Below are 23,504 nucleotides of genomic sequence, written 5' to 3'. Positions count from 1 at the left end.
GAAGTCCACTGAAAGGAGACTTTCTTCTTTGTCAACTGATGAAGAGGGGCAGCAATCAAAGCAAAATGCCATATGAACCGTCTATAGTATGAGCATAACCCAAGAAAACTACGAACCTCATGCACTGACTTGAGTTCAGGCCAATTCTTGATAGCCTCAATCTTGGCGGGATCCATTCGTATGCCATCTTGAGAAACAATGTGCCCAAGATAATGAATTTCGGAGAGGAAGAACTCACTCTTCTTAGCATTGATGTGAAGTCTATGCTTTCGGAGTTCTTCAAAGACTATGGCCAAATGCTTTCTGTGCTCTTCTTCACTCTTGGAATAAACCAAGATGTCATCGAAGAAAACTCCAGTGAACGATCGATGATCTCTAAAAATCCTGTCCATCATACGGTTAAAAGTGGCAGGAGCATTTGTAAGACCGAAAGGCATAACAAGATACTCGTACAAACCAAATGCTGTCCTGAAAGCGGTCTTATGCACATCCTCTGGTACTACCCGTACTTGATGATATCCACTCTTCAAATCAATTCGGCTGAAATATGCCGAGCCATCCAATCTATCCAAAATATCATCAATACGAGGAATAGGAAACCTATTCTTGATGGTTAGTTTATTTAGAGCCCGATAATCCACACACATACGATAAGAGAGATCCTTCTTCTGCACTAGAAGTACGGGAGAGCAATACGGTGAAGAGCTAGGGCGGATCAAACCTTTTTGCATGAGCTCATTGACTTGCTTCATGATCTCCTCCTGCTGTGATGCACTCACACGGTATGCCGGCCTATTTGGTGGAGAACTGCCAGGCACAAGGTCTATACGATGATCCTCCGGCCGTGGTGGTGGTAGCTCCCCTGGAAGTGAATCTGTAAAGCAATCTTCATATTGTTTCAAAAATTCCAGCCTATCACATGTGAGAGAATCAAGAGAATGATCAACATGGTCTACTCTATCACGAACAAAAATCATGTACGAGCAAAGACCCTTTCTCATGGCTTTATTTATTTGAATGTGGGATACAATAGGGATAGAATTCCCTTCCACACCGGCATCAATAACATGCTCTTTGCCCCTATGCATAAATGTGATCCGGTTGGTCTTGTAAGCCTTGCGAGGATCAAGACGGGAGTGCCAAGGCTTTCCAAGCAATACATCACACCCATTTAATGGTGCAATGAGGAAGTTCTCATGGTCCAAATATCCCTGAATATGCATGCGAAGCTTGCCAATAAGGGGTGTGACCTTGACTTGCTTGCCAACAAATGCACTTCCGGCCTCAATCTCCGGTCCCATGTCATCCACACTAATGCCCAATGCTGTAGCCATTTCCAATGATATGAAGTTGTCCGTGGCACAATCATCAAACATAAATAATGCGGGTTGATCTTTGAGCTGTCCCCATGCCTTGCATACCATCCTATCCAAAGCATCATGGGCTGTCCCCCCTTGTACATCGGGCACCATATGCACATTAACCTTGGTTTCCTTTGCATCCTCTTTGCCTGCTTTCTTTGGGCATTGCCGGACCATGTGATCTTTACTACCACAAGAAAAGCACTTACCGTCACGTATATATTGCACCCTTTGTTCCGGAGTAAGTCCATAGTTAGGCCTTTTGTTGGGACGCTTCTTCTCTGAAGTACTTTCAGCTTTTGGAGCTCCCTTAACTTCATTGGAGTCCCTTTTAGGTGGCTGTCCACCCTTATGCAGATTTGGGACAGCCTTGTCCTTCCCCTTTTGAGCATGTCCATCTCTATAATTTTGCTTCAGCTTTTGCTCCAATTGTTCGGTGGCCAAAGCAGCTGAAATGAGCTGTTGTAGAGTGTGGTTTGGGTACAACTCCAAGCCCGATTGGTAAACCGGTTGGAGTCCCGATTCAAACTTTCTCTTGCGTTCCTCATCATTTACCTGCATAATAGGGGAAACTTCCAAGAGTGTTTTCCAAAACTTGGATACATAAGCATGAACTGACTCACCTTCATTCTGCTTAACCCAATCCCACTTCTTGCGGATGTTCTTCTTGGCATTAGGGGGTAAGAATTGGGCATAGAATCTAGTTTTGAATTCAGCCCAAGTGTCCACGGGAGTGCCTGAGAGCTTTTCTGCAAGCCACCAATGAGCGGCCGTGCCCTTCAAGAACATGCTGGCATGCCTCACCTTGGACTTTTCTGAAAAATCCTCATCACTAAAAGCAATGTCAAATTGGGAAACAAATGACATAACCTTGGAAGCATCAAACTCACCATGATATGTCTCGAACTTGACGGATTTGTCCCCGGCTTTGAATTCCTTTTGCTTATGAACATGATGCTCATAATCCCCATGCGTCCTCTTGATTCCACGTTCATGTGGATCAGCCCTGGCATCCATAGATGCTCCTGCATACTTAGGTGGCATACGTGGACGTGAACCATGTGCTGTACCTGCATGCATGTGTGTAGCCCCACCACTTTCTCTTGCAGCATAAGCATGATCCGGAGAGGATGTGGAGATGGGAGCATGAAGAAATGGCTCTTCATGGGAGAGTTCAACAGGTAAAGTAGTAGTACGGGGATGTCGGTGCTCTCTAAGCCCATGAGAAACCTGCAATGATGAAGAATGAGGCTTGTAACGATCATCTCTAGAAGTAATGTTACCTTCATAGGCATGGCTATGCCTCCCATATAAGGTAGAATCACGTCGGGATGTAATGGAAGGCTCCTCTTTGTGGACAGCAGATTTCAGCTTTGGAGAGGCTATCCCAGGCATGTCCACCAATGGAGATCTCTTTATAACAAGCTCCCCATCCTGGCCCTGCAATACATCACCCTTATCCACTAAGAATGAAAGAGCTAGCTCACGAGGTTTCAGCCCTGATCCACGAGCCAAAGCTTCAAAGTCTTGAAAGACGGTTGCCTCCTTTTTCTTTGCATCTAGCACTTGTTGAATGTGTGGGTCCTCACGTAGGCTGGCCAATTCCATCTCCCTGGCATGGAGAAGCTCTCGCATACGCTGAATTTCTGCATTCATGGCACTTGGCTCTTGCTCTTGCTCCTGCATTTTCTCCTTGCCACGGGACGGCTGTCCCAACCATACATGATCACGGGCATAAGGCATCCGTCCACTTGCTTGTGTTCCACTGGAGTGCCCCTTTGAATTTGGCACTTCCCTGCTACTTGCTTGGCTAGCCATAATAAGAGTAAAGTCACTAATGGAGAGTGGTCAGGAAGCCTTTGGATCGTCTCCCAATGTAGAAAAAGGAAGATCCGTGCTCTGATACCACTGAAACGAGACCCAAGCAGGGGTCACCCCTTCCTGGACTCACTTCTCCAGTTAGCACTTTAATATACACTCTTAAAAGACAATAGCACAAGACAAAATAGCAAAAAGTAATTAACAACTCTGAGCATAGATAGATGACACCACACTGAGGCCGGAACGGCCGGCCCCCCCCCAAGGAAATGATATTATTACTTGGGAGAATTTGTTACAAGTACACGGGCCCAAGGCCAGATTTCCAATAAGCAATGCACAATGAAAACAAAGTATCAAACCCAAACATGTTTGTTGATGCCGAGTCTGCAGTCACCAAGGGCTGCCCCGTCCATAGCACCTTCCAGAGTCACACTTCGCGTGCAATCCACCCGTCCCTGGCACTACGGATCACGCCGTGCCAGTCCTAGCGATGGGGCACCCTCACGGAGTTGACTCGGTGAATGGAAGAGGAGTCCAGACATAGGAGAGCAGGAGAATTCCTCATTCTTCGCGATGAAAATCTTCTGGAGCCACCGTACAGCCAGTAGGAAGAGTGAAACAACCTGGGCCACTTGTAGGAAATGCGTATGTCCTAAATCCACGCGGATAACCCCACTGGTTTGACCTGCTATACCTGCTGTACCTGCTGCTGTACCTGCTGTACGACCAGAATCAGCAAATAATGAAGGTACTGTACCTGCTGTACCTGCTGTACGACCAGAATCAGCAATTAATGAAGGTACTGTACCTGTTGTACCTGCTGTACCTGCTGGTGTACCTGCTGTACCTGCTGTACGACCAGAATCAGCAATTAATGAAGGTACTGTACCTGCTGTACCTGTTGGTGTACCTGCTGTACGACCAGAATCAGCAATTAATGAAGGTACTGTACCTGCTGTACCTGCTGTACCTGCTGTTGTACCTGTTGTACCTGCTGTACGACCAGTTTCATGAGAATAATGAGTGCTCCAGCCTGTTTTCTCTAAATCCCAGCCAACAATTGTGTTTTCTTCCTCCAAAATGCAAGGGAGAGGGCTGGAAGTGAGGCGCCTTCCTCCCATGCAAAAGATTGGGTGTGGTAGGTGGGGTAGGTGGCCAACCCCCACCCCACATGCTATAAAAGGGTGCCCAGGCCAAAAGAGGGTGCCCACACTTATAAAGTGTCCACCTACTTTTAATGAAGTATGAAACCTGTAAGTTATAAGGCTTATAACTTAAAACTCTTATTTAAATAAGGATTTCCCACCTGTTCACACGCCACAAAACCTGTCAGAAGACAAGGCATTCCACGGCTCACGGGAGGGCGTCCCCGACCCCTGAGCTAGACACACATGTCAGGCATGCAAACGAAACCAGTTCACGCGAAAACATTTCAAAGGCAGGCAAACATGAGTGCACAATGCAACATTGTTAAAGGATAATCTCCGTTCATGTACTTGCACAATACTTGACATTTCCGGGCACAAACAGGCCCACCGGAAAGTCAATTCCAGGTACACACACAGTGTACAATCCACCCGTCCCTGGCACTACGAATCACGCCGTGCCAGTCCTAGCGGTGGTAATCCAGAAACATACACCGTGTGCAATCCACCCGTCCCTGGCACTACGAATCACGCCGTGCCAGTCCTAGCGATGGAGCACCACTACGGAGTATGCTCATCCAGAGCCCAAAGCTCACACAAGAAGATAAGAGGACCATTAGATAGCTCAATGGTGACATTCAACCAGTTTAAAACAATCCTTTAATAAAACCATAGTATCATTGATCACCATCTTCCAATTTATCCCATTGATTGTTAATTTTCCATCATTCCTTCATCAGAGTATATATGGCATCATTGGCAACTAGAACGCTCAGGGGCCGTTTCGATAGTTCCTAGCCTTTAATAATTTTCCATCATTCCTTCATCAGAGTATATATGGCATCATTGGCAACTAGAACGCTCAGGGGCCGTTTCGATAGTTCCTAGCCTTTAATACTTGGCAATATAATCACTTATCAAGATGGACTCTCGTTGAAGATCAGCAAGATCAACCAACAGATCCATATAAGGGGCCATGGACTCATCCATTGAAGACCAGCAAGGTCAATCAACCAGATCCATGCCCGATTCAGAAAACAACTCCAACTCTGTTCCAATATCTTCCTCGACGCACGCGTGGGTATCCTAGGCGACCCAGAGCCCGAGCACCGTATGGTCAGCACCCTCTAGGATCCTTCGCAGGTAACCTAGCGCTTCACGCATAGGCCGCTTCCTTGGCCCCTCATCCACCGTACCGGAAGCTCACCATTTTAATCGCACCGAGGCTGGTCAAGACCTCGGCCGACCTTGCTACGCGAGACGTCCTTCATTGACTCCCCGTCAGCAGTTGCAACTTTACCATCACGACTTTAATCACAAGACGGTCAAAATGCTCCCCCCAGCATTCTTGACATAAAACAATCATTTACAAACAGCATTTACAAACAGTTTACAATACAATTTCTATTTTAACTTTCATTTTTCCACATTATCCCTCATCAATCTACATTACTTATTCCATATTCCATTTATATGTATACTCATCCCATCACATCATTTCTATCTCATCACTTCAGATTCCCTCACATCACATATCGCATATTCACATCCATACATCTACATCTATATGCGTACATTCACATCTACATACATACATCTACATCTCTATGCATACATCTACATCCACATTCACATTCACCTCCATACATCTATATCTATATGCATACATCTACCTCCACATTCACATCCACATCTATACATCTACATCTACATGCATACATCCACCTCTACATCCACATCTACATCTATACACCTACATCTACATGCATACATCCACATCTCCATTCGTATCTACATCTACATCTATACATCTACATCTACATGCATCCATCCACCTCCACTTCCACATCTATATCTATACATCTACATCTACATGTATACATCCACATCTCCATTCACATCTACATCTATACATCTACATCTACATGCATCCATCCACCTCCACATCCACATCTACATCTATACATCTACATCTACATGCATACGTCCATATCTCCATTCCCATCTACATCTATACATCTACATCTACATGCATCCATCTACCTCCACATCCACATCTACATCTATACATCTACATCTACATGTATACATCCACCTCCACATCCACATCCGTATCTATACATCTACATCTACATGTATACATCCACATCCACATCTATACATCTACATCTACATGCATACATCCACATCTCCATTCACATCTACATCTATACATCTACATCTACATGCATCCATCCACCTCCATATCCACATCTACATCTATACATCTACATCTACGTGCAAACATCCACATCTCCATGCATGATAAAATTCTTTTAATTAATCTAGGATGATAGTTCCTAGAATATGGTAGAAAGTCCTCTTTTTATGCTTTGAATGAATTTATTTTATGCGTAATTTCTATAAAAATTTTGCCATAGCTCCGCTACTATGACTGATAAATCTCAATTTTTTTCTAAGGGATAAAGCTCATTATTAAAGAAATAATTAGAATGGTCTCTAATTGGATCATCAATCCATAATGGTCTCTAATTGGATCATTAAGAAAACAATTAGAATGGTCTCTAATTGGATCATCAATCCATAATGGTCTCTAATTGGATCATTAAGAAAACAATTAGAATGGTCTCTAATTGGGTCATCAATCCATAATGGATTGAATCATCAATGTGCATAAACTAAAAGCATAGCAAAAAGCCATTAATTTGGCCTCAAGAATAGCTTAATCTTGGATTAAGGAAAAGCTTTATGAAAAGCTTCATTTGGATTGAGAATGGGTCATGAGTATGACCATTTCTTGAGTGAGAGAGAGAAATTATAAAAACCATTAGAATTTAAATATAAGTGGAAATTAACTTCTATAGCATTTATTAAATTATGTAACTCTTCACTACTATTCACCAATTAACTTCATTAGCATTTAAAAAAAACCATACCAATTAAACTTCTCAAGCTTGAGAGGGGTTGAGAAGAGAGAATCATTGAGAAATCATAGAAAAGATCGAAATTCAATATACTTACCTTATGATTTGCTTGATTCTTTATTCACGGTAGAGGCCCCCAACCAATCAATTGGTTTAGTATGTTGATGGAGCCACCAATGGAGATTGAAGAAAGAGAGAGGTATCAAAAACTAGTGAATTATTAAAGAATTCACAGTTCTTGGCTTAGGTGGAGTAGAGTAACAAGGCATAAGACACTATATATTTTAGCTTAGGTGGAGTAGAGTAACAAAGCATAAGACTCTATCTAATTTGGCTTAGGTGGAGTAGAGTAACAAAGCATAAGAGACTATGTATTTTGGCTTAGGTGGAGTAGAGTAACAAAGCATAAGAGACTATGTATTTTGGCTTAGGTGGAGTAGAGTAACAAAGCATAATAGACTATGTATTTTGGCTTAGATGGAGTAGAGTAACAAAGCATAAGAGACTATGTATTTTGGCTTAGGTGGAGTAGAGTAACAAAGCATAAGAGACTATGTTTTTTTCAACAAGGGGAGGCTTCTATTTATAGGAAAATTTGAGCTCCTAACCAAACAAACTGATTCTAGAATTTTCTAAGTCAGTTTGGTCACTTTTTGACCATTTTTAGGTCAGTTAAGCTAACTTTCTGGAACTAGACTTGAATGAGGAGAGAGGAGAGATGAAATATCTCAATTTTTATGAGTTTAAAACTCATTCAAGCATGTGAAATATGCACCTCCTTTAAAGAACTCCCCTTCCTTACATATGTGTTTATTTACTAATAAACCTTGTACATTTTCAACTCTTCATCTTATGTGAAATATGCACCTCCTTTAAAGAACTCCTCTTCCTTACATATGAGTTTATTTACTAATAAACCTTGTACATTTTCAACTCTTCATCTTATGTGAGCATTTACTCATTTTTGGGTATCTTCTTTTACAATTTGGATTTATCTCCTCCCTACACATGGATTGATGCTATTGGCCCATAGAAACCTTAATTGGACCATAGTCTAAAGATTTCTGAAAATCTAGGCCCTTAGACTAAGGTTCTTTATACCTATTTCCAATTAATTCCAATTGCACATTGGAAATTTCTTTTTGAATTTCTGTTTCAGGGGAACTTATTTTAATAAGATGAGTTATTTTTCTATCCAAAAATATTCATAATCTGAATATTCTCTCTCTAGAATATTTTCTCTCTCTAGGTTAAAACAGTTAGAAACAAGGTCTTTATATTTCTGAAGAGGGATTGATTACGGGGGAAGATACTAGACATCAAAAAGGGGGGTTGGGGGAGGAATCTTACATTCTACCCCACTTAAAAAACGCGAGATGTCCTCATCTCGCAACTTGGGATAATTTCGCAAGATGCACGAATATGAGACTTAGAGAAAATTTTTAATCAAGATTAACCACCAAGAAAAGTCTTAAAGAGAGCAAGATTCAAAATAAGAACAAGATTTAAACTTTACTTATTCACGGGACTTATACAGTAAAGATAGAAGAACTCTTTACACTTCCATAAGCCCATCCATCATATGGTCACAAAAGCAGTCCTCACAAGCTGCACAAGTATAGGGTAACTCATCTATGGGAATGATTCTGCTGGTTATTGCCGCACCTATCTCAGTGGTATGAGGTGATCTAACAAAAGGACCTCTGAGAGGCAAGCCAAAAACGGGGTAAAGGCATATCTTCTCATGAGGAAGAAAACATGCCAGTAAAAAGACCCGCTCAGAAAACCCAAGATGCCTTGATCTCATGACACAGTAGTATCGGGGACCCAAACCCAAAGCTTCAATAACCATGGCCAAGCGGACATTGTTACGAAAGTGTTGCTGACCCCAGGGTGTTACCCTAGTTATGTTTTGATAGGTCCGCCATTTGGTCTGCGCTACAGAATTTCCTAGGTGAGGAAAAAGTGAGCGCTCATACTGTTCTATAAAGTCTTTCTTCACAGACTCTCTTGCGTCTTGAAGGTGAGAAATCATCAGGGATAAAACTAATTCCTGTTGCCAAGCCATGAAGGAGATTAAGAAAGAAAGGAGATTGATGGGAGTAAGATTACTGTGAGCGACAAGTAAAAGTTACGACTTATATAAAGGAAGGAGCTAGCGTAACCTAGAAGCCAACGGTAACTTGCCACTGAAGTTTTACCGTCTTTCCATGATTTACGTTTGACACATTTCTCTATAGAAGGCATTAAGAATTTTGAGATGAGGAGATAAAAGAAACTTGTAGGCTAAGTCACCTACTTTCATTGAATTCAGATATAAGGATCACAATATCTGGGGGATAACTTTTTATACTCCCCAAGAGATAAAGAACTTCTTTTGGGCCATACTCGAATGAAAACCAAAACCTTGGTATCCAAAACACCGATTCTCACTTCTAAACTCATTGTTCTAAATCCTTAAAACAGGTGGGACTCCTGAGAGTATTCTAGGGAAAGGGTCTTCCTTTTTTTAAACAGAAACTTTCTTTTATTTTAGAGAGGGAATAATTATAAGATCAGAAAGGGAGATTCTTACTCCTGTATACCTCGAAGGCTGGGGAGGAATCTTACATTCTACCCCACTTAAAAAGTGCGAGATGTCCTCATCTCGCAAGGTAGAGGATAACTCTTTTTCTTAAGATCCAATTTTTATTCTGGGGTTGCTTATATTCTGGTCAACCCAACAGAACACTGGGATAAATATCCCTTATATAGAACTCATCATTAAATAACAATTCATTTAACATGATAATGGTCCATTAGACCGAAAAATTTCCTTCGGAACATTCCTCCACGGAAACTTCAGTCAAGCAAGTTCTCAATTTGACATCCCTTAACTTGATCTACCGGTCAAGTATTAACAGTAGCAATCTGACAGCACAACCCACTAATCTCATAGTGATTTGCTGAATTCGTCATCATCATTCTAGTTATGAATATCATCACAAGGACTCGTCCCATTCCCCCTCATTGTGGTTTCATTATATTTCAACTAATTTTTAAAAATCAACATTTTTCAATCAGCATTTTCAATCAGAATCCAAATCAATTCATTCATTCTCAAACAGAATTAAAAATCATATCAATCACATTCGAAATCATCATCTAGATAGCATTAACGCTTATAATTTCAAGTCTTAGATTTACTCGTATATACTGTCAGTAAAGAGCTGCAGTATACTCTCGGTATATACGCGTAGTCACGGCCCTTGGAATTATAAGGTAAATAATATCATGTCTACGCCTCAAGCAAGTCAGGGATTCTATATAATCGCGGTACTTCTATCTGGAGAACCAATTACCAAATTATGAATTTCAGTTTGAATATCAAATTGTATGAATTATATCATACAATTATAACCTTTTTGTGTTTCTTGATAAATTTTTGACATATTTGTCTTCTCAGTTGATCTTTATTAACCAAATGCTCTGATACCAACTGTAAGATCCCTGTTCCCACCGAGCAACGGATTCGGGGTACTGGCAGCGGAAGTAGCGCTTCTCGCGTGGGACAGGGGTTCCACACTCGGGGCCTCGTCCACGGATATCCGGATAAGAGACTAATCCGTCGGTTGTTCCAAAACCGAACCCGGAAAAACTTCCTTTACCGGAAAGCACGGGCGATTCCACCAGGATAACTTTTTACTCTAACGTAGTCAAGATCATTTCTGATCGAGATGATCCGATTACATCTATAAGATACTTAGTCAGTTCAAGGAAGAAACTTGCACTTGGATCATTGGGATCAACGCTTTTTTCCCCATTCAAGAGGCACAGCCGTTGATTCCTATCCATAGAACAATTACTGTCCGGGATTTATTTATTTTTTCTTTTCTATCGTAAAAACAAAAGTTTGAGTCTCGGTTTACGGATCCATCAGTCCAGCCTAACCCCATCCAATCCCATGGGTTAGCCAACCGCCCAACCACTGTAGTGATGGGATCCAATTAAAAAAATTTGGTTAGGTTTTGTCCCGGGTACCAAGGAAAAGAGTTCCAAGGTCCCCTAGCCGGATGTTCATGCAAAATAAAACTAGTCACACCACTCACACACCCAATATGAAATTGCCTTTTTTCCAACCAGATTCAACCAGTTTAAAACAATCCTTTAATAAAACCATAGTATCATTGATCACCATCTTCCAATTTATCCCATTGATTGTTAATTTTCCATCATTCCTTCATCAGAGTATATATGGCATCATTGGCAACTAGAACGCTCAGGGGCCGTTTCGATAGTTCCTAGCCTTTAATAATTTTCCATCATTCCTTCATCAGAGTATATATGGCATCATTGGCAACTAGAACGCTCAGGGGCCGTTTCGATAGTTCCTAGCCTTTAATACTTGGCAATATAATCACTTATCAAGATGGACTCTCGTTGAAGATCAGCAAGATCAACCAACAGATCCATATAAGGGGCCATGGACTCATCCATTGAAGACCAGCAAGGTCAATCAACCAGATCCATGCCCGATTCAGAAAACAACTCCAACTCTGTTCCAATATCTTCCTCGACGCACGCGTGGGTATCCTAGGCGACCCAGAGTCCGAGCACCGTATGGTCAGCACCCTCTAGGATCCTTCGCAGGTAACCTAGCGCTTCACGCATAGGCCGCTTCCTTGGCCCCTCATCCACCGTACCGGAAGCTCACCATTTTAATCGCACCGAGGCTGGTCAAGACCTCGGCCGACCTTGCTACGCGAGACGTCCTTCATTGACTCCCCGTCAGCAGTTGCAACTTTACCATTACGACTTTAATCACAAGACGGTCAAAATGCTCCCCCCAGCATTCTTGACATAAAACAATCATTTACAAACAGCATTTACAAACAGCATTTACAAACAGTTTACAATACAATTTCTATTTTAACTTTCATTTTTTCACATTATCCCTCATCAATCTACATTACTTATTCCATATTCCATTTAGATGTATACTCATCCCATCACATCATTTCTATCTCATCACTTCAGATTCCCTCACATCACATATCGCATATTCACATCCATACATCTACATCTATATGCGTACATTCACATCTACATACATACATCTACATCTCTATGCATACATCTACATCCACATTCACATTCACCTCCATACATCTACATCTATATGCATACATCTACCTCCACATTCACATCCACATCTATACATCTACATCTACATGCATACATCCACCTCTACATCCACATCTACATCTATACACCTACATCTACATGCATACATCCACATCTCCATTCGTATCTACATCTACATCTATACATCTACATCTACATGCATCCATCCACCTCCACTTCCACATCTATATCTATACATCTACATCTACATGTATACATCCACATCTCCATTCACATCTACATCTATACATCTACATCTACATGCATCCATCCACCTCCACATCCACATCTACATCTATACATCTACATCTACATGCATACGTCCATATCTCCATTCCCATCTACATCTATACATCTACATCTACATGCATCCATCTACCTCCACATCCACATCTACATCTATACATCTACATCTACATGTATACATCCACCTCCACATCCACATCCGTATCTATACATCTACATCTACATGTATACATCCACATCCACATCTATACATCTACATCTACATGCATACATCCACATCTCCATTCACATCTACATCTATACATCTACATCTACATGCATCCATCCACCTCCATATCCACATCTACATCTATACATCTACATCTACGTGCAAACATCCACATCTCCATGCATGATAAAATTCTTTTAATTAATCTAGGATGATAGTTCCTAGAATATGGTAGAAAGTCCTCTTTTTATGCTTTGAATGAATTTATTTTATGCGTAATTTCTATAAAAATTTTGCCATAGCTCCGCTACTATGACTGATAAATCTCAATTTTTTTCTAAGGGATAAAGCTCATTATTAAAGAAATAATTAGAATGGTCTCTAATTGGATCATCAATCCATAATGGTCTCTAATTGGATCATTAAGAAAACAATTAGAATGGTCTCTAATTGGATCATCAATCCATAATGGTCTCTAATTGGATCATTAAGAAAACAATTAGAATGGTCTCTAATTGGGTCATCAATCCATAATGGATTGAATCATCAATGTGCATAAACTAAAAGCATAGCAAAAAGCCATTAATTTGGCCTCAAGAATAGCTTAATCTTGGATTAAGGAAAAGCTTTATGAAAAGCTTCATTTGGATTGAGAATGGGTCATGAGTATGACCATTTCTTGAGTGAGAGAGAGAAATTATAAAAACCATTAGAATTTAAATATAAGTGGAAATTAACTTCTATAGCATTTATTAAATTATGTAACTCTTCACTACTATTCACCAATTAACTTCATTAGCATTTAAAAAAAACCATACCAATTAAACTTCTCAAGCTTGAGAGGGGTTGAGAAGAGAGAATCATTGAGAAATCATAGAAAAGATCGAAATTCAATATACTTACCTTATGATTTGCTTGATTCTTTATTCACGGTAGAGGTCCCCAACCAATCAATTGGTTTAGTATGTTGATGGAGCCACCAATGGAGATTGAAGAAAGAGAGAGGTATCAAAAACTAGTGAATTATTAAAGAATTCACAGTTCTTGGCTTAGGTGGAGTAGAGTAACAAGGCATAAGACACTATATATTTTAGCTTAGGTGGAGTAGAGTAACAAAGCATAAGACTCTATCTAATTTGGCTTAGGTGGAGTAGAGTAACAAAGCATAAGAGACTATATATTTTGGCTTAGGTGGAGTAGAGTAACAAAGCATAAGAGACTATGTATTTTGGCTTAGGTGGAGTAGAGTAACAAAGCATAAGAGACTATGTATTTTGGCTTAGGTGGAGTAGAGTAACAAAGCATAATAGACTATGTATTTTGGCTTAGGTGGAGTAGAGTAACAAAGCATAAGAGACTATGTTTTTTTCAACAAGGGGAGGCTTCTATTTATAGGAAAATTTGAGCTCCTAACCAAACAAACTGATTCTAGAATTTTCTAAGTCAGTTTGGTCACTTTTTGACCATTTTTAGGTCAGTTAAGCTAACTTTCTGGAACTAGACTTGAATGAGGAGAGAGGAGAGATGAAATATCTCAATTTTTATGAGTTTAAAACTCATTCAAGCATGTGAAATATGCACCTCCTTTAAAGAACTCCCCTTCCTTACATATGTGTTTATTTACTAATAAACCTTGTACATTTTCAACTCTTCATCTTATGTGAAATATGCACCTCCTTTAAAGAACTCCTCTTCCTTACATATGAGTTTATTTACTAATAAACCTTGTACATTTTCAACTCTTCATCTTATGTGAGCATTTACTCATTTTTGGGTATCTTCTTTTACAATTTGGATTTATCTCCTCCCTACACATGGATTGATGCTATTGGCCCATAGAAACCTTAATTGGACCATAGTCTAAAGATTTCTGAAAATCTAGGCCCTTAGACTAAGGTTCTTTATACCTATTTCCAATTAATTCCAATTGCACATTGGAAATTTCTTTTTGAATTTCTGTTTCAGGGGAACTTATTTTAATAAGATGAGTTATTTTTCTATCCAAAAATATTCATAATCTGAATATTCTCTCTCTAGAATATTTTCTCTCTCTAGGTTAAAACAGTTAGAAACAAGGTCTTTATATTTCTGAAGAGGGATTGATTACGGGGGAAGATACTAGACATCAAAAAGGGGGGTTGGGGGAGGAATCTTACAGCAAATGTCACTACTGCCATAAGCCTGGACACTACATCAGTGAATGTAGAAAAAGGATTGCAAAAGAGAAAAAGAAAGAAGCAGGCAATGCAGTAACAGACTCTTCGGATGACAAAGCACAGCAATCAGCTAATGTAATCCAAGAAGAGTACACTTTTTTGGTCACATGCACTAGTGACACACCAGGTGCTTCAGACACTGATATGTCTTGCATTGCATCTGACAGACAGAATGCATCATGGTATTTTGATAGTGGTGCTTCGAGCCACATCACTTCATGCAAAGAAGTATTTCAGCACTTGGTTTATGCTTCAAATGGCCGCACTGTATCATGTGCAGATCATACCACATATCCAGTAAAGGGAATTGGTAATGTCATACTTATTGCAGCCAATGGTGCCAATATATGTATGAAAAATGTATTGTATGTTCCAGGAATAAAGAAAAATCTGCTCTCCGTCTCAGCCATAAACGATCAAGGTTTAAAGGTTGAATTTGAAGATGGGAAGTGTTTGGTAAAAGACCCATCAAAGGGTTATGAAATAGTCACTTCTGGAACACGATACAAAGGCTTGTATAAGCTGGACAGCTATGACAAGCGCACTTATGATGCAAATACAGTGGCTGCCCACACTCCTGCTATGCATGATGCAGAGCTATGGCATGCTCGTTTTGGGCATGTAAATTTTCAGAGTTTGATGCTTTTGCAGAAGCATCATATGGTTGATAATATGCCGCCTCTTGAGTCTCCACCGAGACATGTATGTGAGGGGTGTATTTTGGGAAAGATGCAAAGAAAACCATTCCCCAAAGATGGAGCTGTTAGAGCTGAAAATAAATTACAGCTCATACATAGTGATGTATGTGGTCCAATGCGGACACAATCCATAGGGGGGCATCTTTACTTTGTCACATTCATTGATGACTACTCCAGGTTTGCTTGGGCTTACCCTTTGAAAGCAAAAGAAGATGTGTTTACATGCTTTCGACACTTTGTAGCAATGGCTGAAAATATGTGTACGAGTAAAGTCCAAACACTCCGCTCAGATAGAGGTGGAGAATACATGTCAAATGCATTCAAGGATTATATGCTTCAAAAGGGCATCAAACACCAATGTACTGTGCCTTATACACCGCAGCAGAATGGTGTAGCTGAGAGGAAAAATAGATCTCTCATGGAGATGGCAAGATGCATGGTGAAAGCACAAAAGTTGCCTCACAAATTCTGGATGGAAGCTATAATGTGTGCAACTCATGTGTTGAACAGGTGTCCAACAAAAGCTTTGAAAACCATAACACCATTTGAGGCTTGGTATAGCCGAAAGCCAACAGTGGATTATATGCGTACATTTGGGTGTTTGGCATATGCACATGTGCCAGAACAACTCCGAACAAAGCTTGATGACAAAGCAATTAAATGCATTTTTGTGGGCTACAGCAATGAAAGCAAAGGATACCGTCTTTATAATCCAACTACACGAAGGATTTTTGTAAGTAGAGATGTGGTATTTGCTGAAAATTCAGAACAGCCCATGGTCAGCTTGTATAAAAATAATGATACAGGCATACAGGACATGTTTGATGGACTTTTACCCATTGCAATTAGGGGGGATTCAGATCAGCCAGCCCCTACACAAGAAAATCCACATGTAGAACATGTGGACCAGCCAGCCATTCAGCCCCCTTCTGTGGAAGAAGTGGAAGATCTTGTCAGGGAAGAGCAAACAGCCATAGACACAGCCAAGTCAGTGCCAAGATGGTTGCTGAAAACTTTGCAAGAAAGCAAACTTGCAGCTCCACTCACAGGTAGAACAAGGGCTAGTTCCAGCCATGCTTTGAATGTACATCGTGGGGAGTCTGCATTCGCAATGGGTGGTCTCTTTGATTCAGAAGAGCCTTCTTCTTATGAAGAAGCACATGAGAATGAGCATTGGTTGCAAGCTATGCAAGCTGAAATTTCTTCTATCATGAAGAATAATACATGGGATCTTGTGGAATTGCCTAAAGGCAAGCATGTAATTGGCACAAAGTGGGTGTATAAAGTCAAAAGAAAGTCTGATGGTACTATTGACAGGTACAAAGCAAGACTTGTGGCTAAAGGCTACTCCCAGAAAAAGGGAATAGATTATGAAGAGACTTTTGCTCCTACTTCGAGAATGACCACAATAAGATCAGTGATTGCATTGGCTGCCCATAAAGGATGGAAAGTGCATCAGTTGGATATCAAAACTGCATTCTTAAATGGGGATTTACAGGAGGAAGTATATGTAAATCAGCCCATTGGTTTTGTAGTTCCTGGTGAGGAACATAAAGTATGCAGGTTGCACAAAGCATTGTATGGGTTAAAACAAGCTCCAAGAGCTTGGTATGATAAGATACATGCTCATCTAACCAGCCAAGGTTTTGAGAATAGTTCAGCTGAAAGCACATTGTATGTGAAGAAAACCGATGCCGATATTCTCATAGTCATCTTGTATGTAGATGACATGCTCATTACAGGTACAAGCAAAGCACAAATTTCAGATTTCAAAGCTGATTTGAAAGCTGAATTTGATATGTCAGATTTGGGGCCTTTACACTACTATCTCGGCATACAGTTTATGCATACAGATGATGGCATTGTTATGCAGCAAACTAAGTACATAAAAAGTTTGCTAAAAAGGTTTCACATGGATGAATGTAAGCCCATTTCTACTCCGGTAGAACCAGGTGTACGGCTTACTATGCATGATATTGGAGAGCCTTTTGAGGCCGGCCTTTATAGCCAGGCAGTGGGATGCCTCATTTACTTGTGTAACACGAGGCCAGACATATCTTTTGGGGTGTCTTTGTTGAGCAAATTCATGCACAGCCCAGGCACAAAGCATTGGCAAGCAGTCAAACGCATTTTTCGATATCTTAAGGGTACCCTGGATCTTGGTTTGTTCTATCCCAGGGGGGGCAGCTTGCAGCTTTATGCATACAGTGATTCAGATTGGGCTGGTGATTATGATACCAGGCAATCCACCAGTGGGAATTGTTTTTTTCTTGGCAGCTCATGCATATCTTGGTTGAGTAAAAAGCAACCCACTGTTGCTACATCTACTTGTGAGGCTGAGTACAGGGCAGTCTTTACAGCTACAGTAGATTGTGTATGGTTGAGGAGACTATTGGCTGATCTTCGTGAGTGTCAGCAGACACCCACCACCATTCTCACTGATAGCCAGAGTGCTATGGCTGTGGCACGAAATCCAGTATTTCATGCACGTACCAAGCACATAGAGATTCATTATCACTATGTCAGAGAGAGGCTACATGCAGGGGAGATCAGTTTATCTTATTGCCCTACACAGGATAATGTTGCAGATCTATTCACAAAGGCTTTACCTCGAGAAAAGTTTGAAGCTTTCCGCAAAGCTTTGGGCTTACTCTCATACAGAGAGTGATCTGCTACCCTTGTACAGGTTCACACTTTCACTACAGGGGGGATTTGTAGGCATATGCTCACTTATAGTAGTGCTATGTGTGAACAGGGCTTAACCAAGGGCACTTTTTCCCATGTGGTTTTTCCCCTTGGACATCAAGTGTGAAAGGACACATATAATATTTTGTAGTTCTATATTATATGGATGTGGCACACATGCAAGGGTTGACTTGCATTTTGTGGATACCACACTTTTGGCTCTCTCCCTCTCTCTCTCATTTCTGTGTGTGAGCTTCTCAACCTTGCACCTAACCCTAATGTGCAGGTTTGTGTGTGTGAGTGTGTGAGTCCAACACCCAACATTTCCAAGCTCATCCAGAGATATTTGCTAGCCCCAAACCCTGCTGTCCAGAAATTTCAGAGTGTGGGAATGCCAGTTTGTGGCCGTTTCATAAAGTCTAGTGTCGTCTTACAAAAGATGGGCTTCTGTGACCTGTCACATGTGGATAAGATGGCGAAGTGCCTTATGGTAGGACGGGCAAGCGTAACAATATTAACCGGCAGAGTGGTTATTTACACTGACTCCCCTCAATAACCTTTGAGTAAATAGAACAAACAAGTGCATACATTTTTGGGAGATCGCTTGTTCCCCCTTAATCTTTACAACCTATTAGTCACTAAATGTCCATGTTGAGCTAAAGTATCAACATGGTTGACCTCATTGAGGTCAATGCACACCTTTGTTTTTAGGAGATTGCACTAGGTGATTTAAAGGCAGAGCCGTATCTTAGATGGGAAGAGATGAGAGAAAGTTCTGGAGTGATGTTTCTAGGGATTACCTCTCATTACTTGTTCATCATTCCTTTGTCCTAGCATATGCACTTATTACCGAACAATACTTGTTCATCATTCCCTAGCATATTAATGTGTGTGCACTTATTATCAGGGTTTTGTTTTATGCGTTGGTTTCTATTGGGCAGTTATTTGACTTTGGGGTATAATGTATTCATATTGCTATTCCTTCATTATATTGTCAATTGGTACGTGGCATTGGGATCCATCTGCATATTGATTTTTCGTGTATTCAGAACATTTGGAGGGTGCTTGTTTTCAATCTGCTGGGACATTTTGAAATCTATCGTTTACATCCAGAGGCTTGTGCTGTGCTTGGTGTGTTTCTTAGGTTTCAATGTTTAAGAAGAATTATGATCATGTGACCAAAGAAACTTATTTTGGGTTGTACAAAGAAGCTACACGAGGCAATCCGAATTACTTCTTGACGTATGGTAATGGCAAGTCTGCAGCACGTATCCAAGATCACCTTCGTCCGAATGGTGCACATAGGTGGCACAACTACATGAAAACACCGAAGTAAGAAAATAGTTTTTGTTTTGAAGTTTTACATTTTTTGCAAGTTTCTGTTAGGTGCCAACTTATATTTTCTTTGTCTTCTCTCGGCACTTTAGTGTCAGATTCTTCTAAAGCAAATTATTACATTCACTTAGAGTTTGCAAGTTTTAGCAATGCATTAATTTAGTTTAGTTTAAAATACATCTGGCCACAAACACAAGGGTCAGCACAAGGTGAAGGAAATGTGAATAGTTAATATAATACTATATATACATATACTATATATATATATACATATATATATGTATATATATATACATATAATATATATATGTATGTATATATATATATATACATATATACATGTACATATATACATATATACATGTACATATATACATATATATGTATATATGTACATATAAACATATACATATACATATACATATACATATACATGTATGTATATGTATATGTATATATGTACATATATATGTATATATGTACATATAAACATATACATATACATATACATATACATGTATGTATATGTATATGTATATATGTACATATATACATATACATATACATATATACATATACACATATACATATATATATATATATATATATACATACACATATAAATATATACACATATACATATATATATATATATACATACACATATACATATATACATACATATATATATACATATATACAGATATATACATATATATACAGATATATACATATATATATACATATATATGTACATATATATGTATATATATATACATATATATGTACATATATATGTATATATATATACATATATATATATATATATATATATATATATATATATATATATATATATACATATATACATGCATATATATATATATATATATATATATATATATATATATATACATATATACATGCATATATACATATATAATACATACATACATACATATATACATATATACACATATATACATATATACATATATATACATACATGTATATATACACATATATACATATATACATATATATATATACATATATACATATATATACAGATATATATATACATATATATACATATATATATATATATATATATATATATATATATATATATATATATATATATACATATACACATATACATTTATACATATATATACATATACACATATACATATATACATATGTATACATATATATACATATATACATACATATATACACATATACATATATATTTATATACATATATATACATATATACATACATATATACATATATATATACATACACATATATACATATATACATATATACATACATGCATTTGAGCACTAGGATCCGGGATAGCCTTATACAAGACTCCGAGATATGCAGCAGGATAGAGCAGATATGGGAGGGGCTAGATTTTCTATCGTTTCTAATCCCCCCTCCCCCCAATCGCCCCATGTGAGAGCCATAGCCACATATTTTTTCAGATCCCTTTTCATGGGTGCCCATTATCCTCATAGGAGGTGGACATGCGAGAGAGTGTCTGGCGGCACACGAGAGAGGTGGTCCCCCCCGCTCTGCGGAGCTTCCTATTGACTTCCTTCACAGCTGAGGAGTTGGAGGCGGTCTTGATGGCTCTTCCTAGGGTCAAATGCCTGGGCTTCCAGTTTCCTTTTTTCTTCATGAGTGGGATCTCATGGAAGGCGGCCTTTGTGCAGCCTTCAATGAGATTATGACCACATGCGCCATGCTAGAGAGGCTTTGAGAGGGTTTGATTCACTTGATTCCTAAGGAGGGCAGTGACAGATTGGAGATTCGGCAAGGGAGACCCATCACCCTCCTTGGGACCACCTACAAGATTTTGGCCAAGGCCATCAGCCGGAGACTGAAGCCTTTCCTCTCCAACTTGATCCATGACTCTCAAACAGGTTTTGTTCAGGATCAGAGCATTCTGGACAACATCTTCACTTTTTTGGAGGCAACAGCTTCGACTAGGATGCAGCAACATGATTTCATTGTGCTCATTCTGGATTTCGAGTCTGTCACCGGACAAGTTAGAGGCCCAGGAGGTACATCGCAGGAGATTTCCAGGACTTCTGGGGTGAAACAGGGCTGCCCTCTATCACCCACTATTTTTGTCCTCTACATCGATGAGATCTCGAGCTTTGTTCACGGATTAAGCAGGGCTGGTCCCACACTGGTGGCAGGGATATTGATCCCCCTCCTACTTTATGTAGGTGACATCGTCCTCCTTTCAGATTCAGCTGAGGGGCTTAGACTTTTCTGCACTCAGCCGGACCTCTCTGGTAACCTTGATGAAACCAAGGTAATGGTCTTCAATATCTTCTGCCCCTTCATATCCAAATTGAGCTTCACATACAGAGGGGATCTTGTGGAGATTGTCTCATCCTATGTCTACCTTTGTGTCACTCTTAGGGCCCATGCTTCACCATGCTTTCCATAGGACATGCTAGAGTGACTTGCAGCCTTGAGCTTACTTGAGCAGCAGTGCTCCCAGGCACATTTCTAGGAGCCGAGGAGGAAGGGTTGGCTTTTTGACACCCTCGTCACGCTAGCCTTAATGTATGGAGTAGCCTCCTGGGGGCAAGATTTATCTGATGATAATTGGTAGCAAGTTCACATGTCCCAGGTTTTGATGTTCTCTCGTATGATTTGTAGCAAAGCAGTAGTCCCACACTAGATTATCTAGGCAGAGTTTGCTGCAGCCCCGATGGTAGTGGATGCACTGTTCCAGACAGTCACATACCTCCATTGCATCAGTCACATGGATCCCCGCGGATACCTGAGGCTTGCCTTGGAGTCCTTGAGACAGCTAGCACTCGAGGGCCACCCTGGAGTATGGTATGCCTTAGTTTCCACTTGGTTCTTGGTATATGGGCTCCACATGGACTGCCTCCCGCCGCTTCAGTAGAGTTTGGACTCCCGTGTTCTCCGGCTCTCTCATGCGGACACCAACCGGATTATCTAGTCAGATCTTCTCAACCTCTACACTCACTGCACATGGATCACACCTTTGGAGCTCCCAACGAAGATGCACTTCTACAGAGAGGACGGATTCATCCAGCAGCTGGGCTACCTGAGTGTTCACATGTCCCATGCCATGCGGATTGTGATTGGCTAGAAACAGGGTTCATCCCATCGCCTTAGAGTGGAGAGAGGAAGAGCTGAGCACATCTTTAGAGCCAAGGAGCTCAGATGGAGACCCAAGGAAGAGAGGATCTGCCAATTATGCCACACAGAGGTTGAGACAGAGGAGCATTACATATGTCGCTACGCAGTATACGATCCGTGGGGATTCGGTCCCCTTTCCAGGATCATTGACTTCCCGGACCAGGGTTGCCTAGGGCTCTTCTTGCTGAGCTCCACAGACACATAGACACTTCTTTGAGAGAGCTTTGCCTCCAGCCACTCTGACCCCTCCCTCTTCACCCAACCATCATGAGCTACTTCCAAACCCAGGAGGTGGAGGACACCCATACAAGGGATCCTGTGGACCCATATCGAGCTGCTCCGGACCCCCAGGTTCACCATTGGCTCAGACAGTAGTGCCCATATTACTATATGCTGACGACATTGTCTTGATCTCAGATTCAGCCGAAGGTTTACATAAACACTCAAATGCATTGGACAGATTTTGCAGGGAGAGAGACCTTACGGTCAATTTGCGCAAA

The 23,504-nt window shown here is 40.3% G+C and overlaps 2 protein-coding genes across 2 annotated transcripts in view; one reads left to right on the top strand and one right to left on the bottom strand.

Annotated features, from left to right (window-relative positions):
* LOC147639580 (glycosyltransferase-like At2g41451) overlaps positions 1–23,504 on the top strand; it is an 89,519-nt gene that overhangs the window by 50,813 nt on the left and 15,202 nt on the right. Inside the window, exon 7 of the mRNA XM_086825603.1 lies at positions 19,612–19,799. Coding sequence (XP_086681729.1) covers positions 19,612–19,799 — 188 coding nt within the window. The remainder of the gene's footprint in view (positions 1–19,611; positions 19,800–23,504) is intronic.
* LOC147639581 (uncharacterized) lies at positions 3,443–4,955 on the bottom strand. Its single transcript, XM_086825564.1, has 3 exons — positions 4,144–4,955; positions 4,009–4,080; positions 3,443–3,948 (listed from the first exon to the last, which is right to left on the bottom strand). The coding sequence occupies exons 1-3, from the start codon at positions 4,301–4,303 to the stop codon at positions 3,644–3,646; spliced, it is 537 nt and encodes a 178-aa protein (XP_086681690.1). The 5' UTR covers positions 4,304–4,955; the 3' UTR covers positions 3,443–3,643.

The sequence above is a fragment of the Cibotium barometz genome, chromosome 3 (genome assembly GCF_041138505.1).
Source record: "Cibotium barometz isolate CiBa-2024 chromosome 3, ASM4113850v1, whole genome shotgun sequence".
Lineage (NCBI taxonomy): Eukaryota > Viridiplantae > Streptophyta > Polypodiopsida > Cyatheales > Cibotiaceae > Cibotium > Cibotium barometz.
This window is presented reverse-complemented; position numbering and strand designations above follow the sequence as displayed.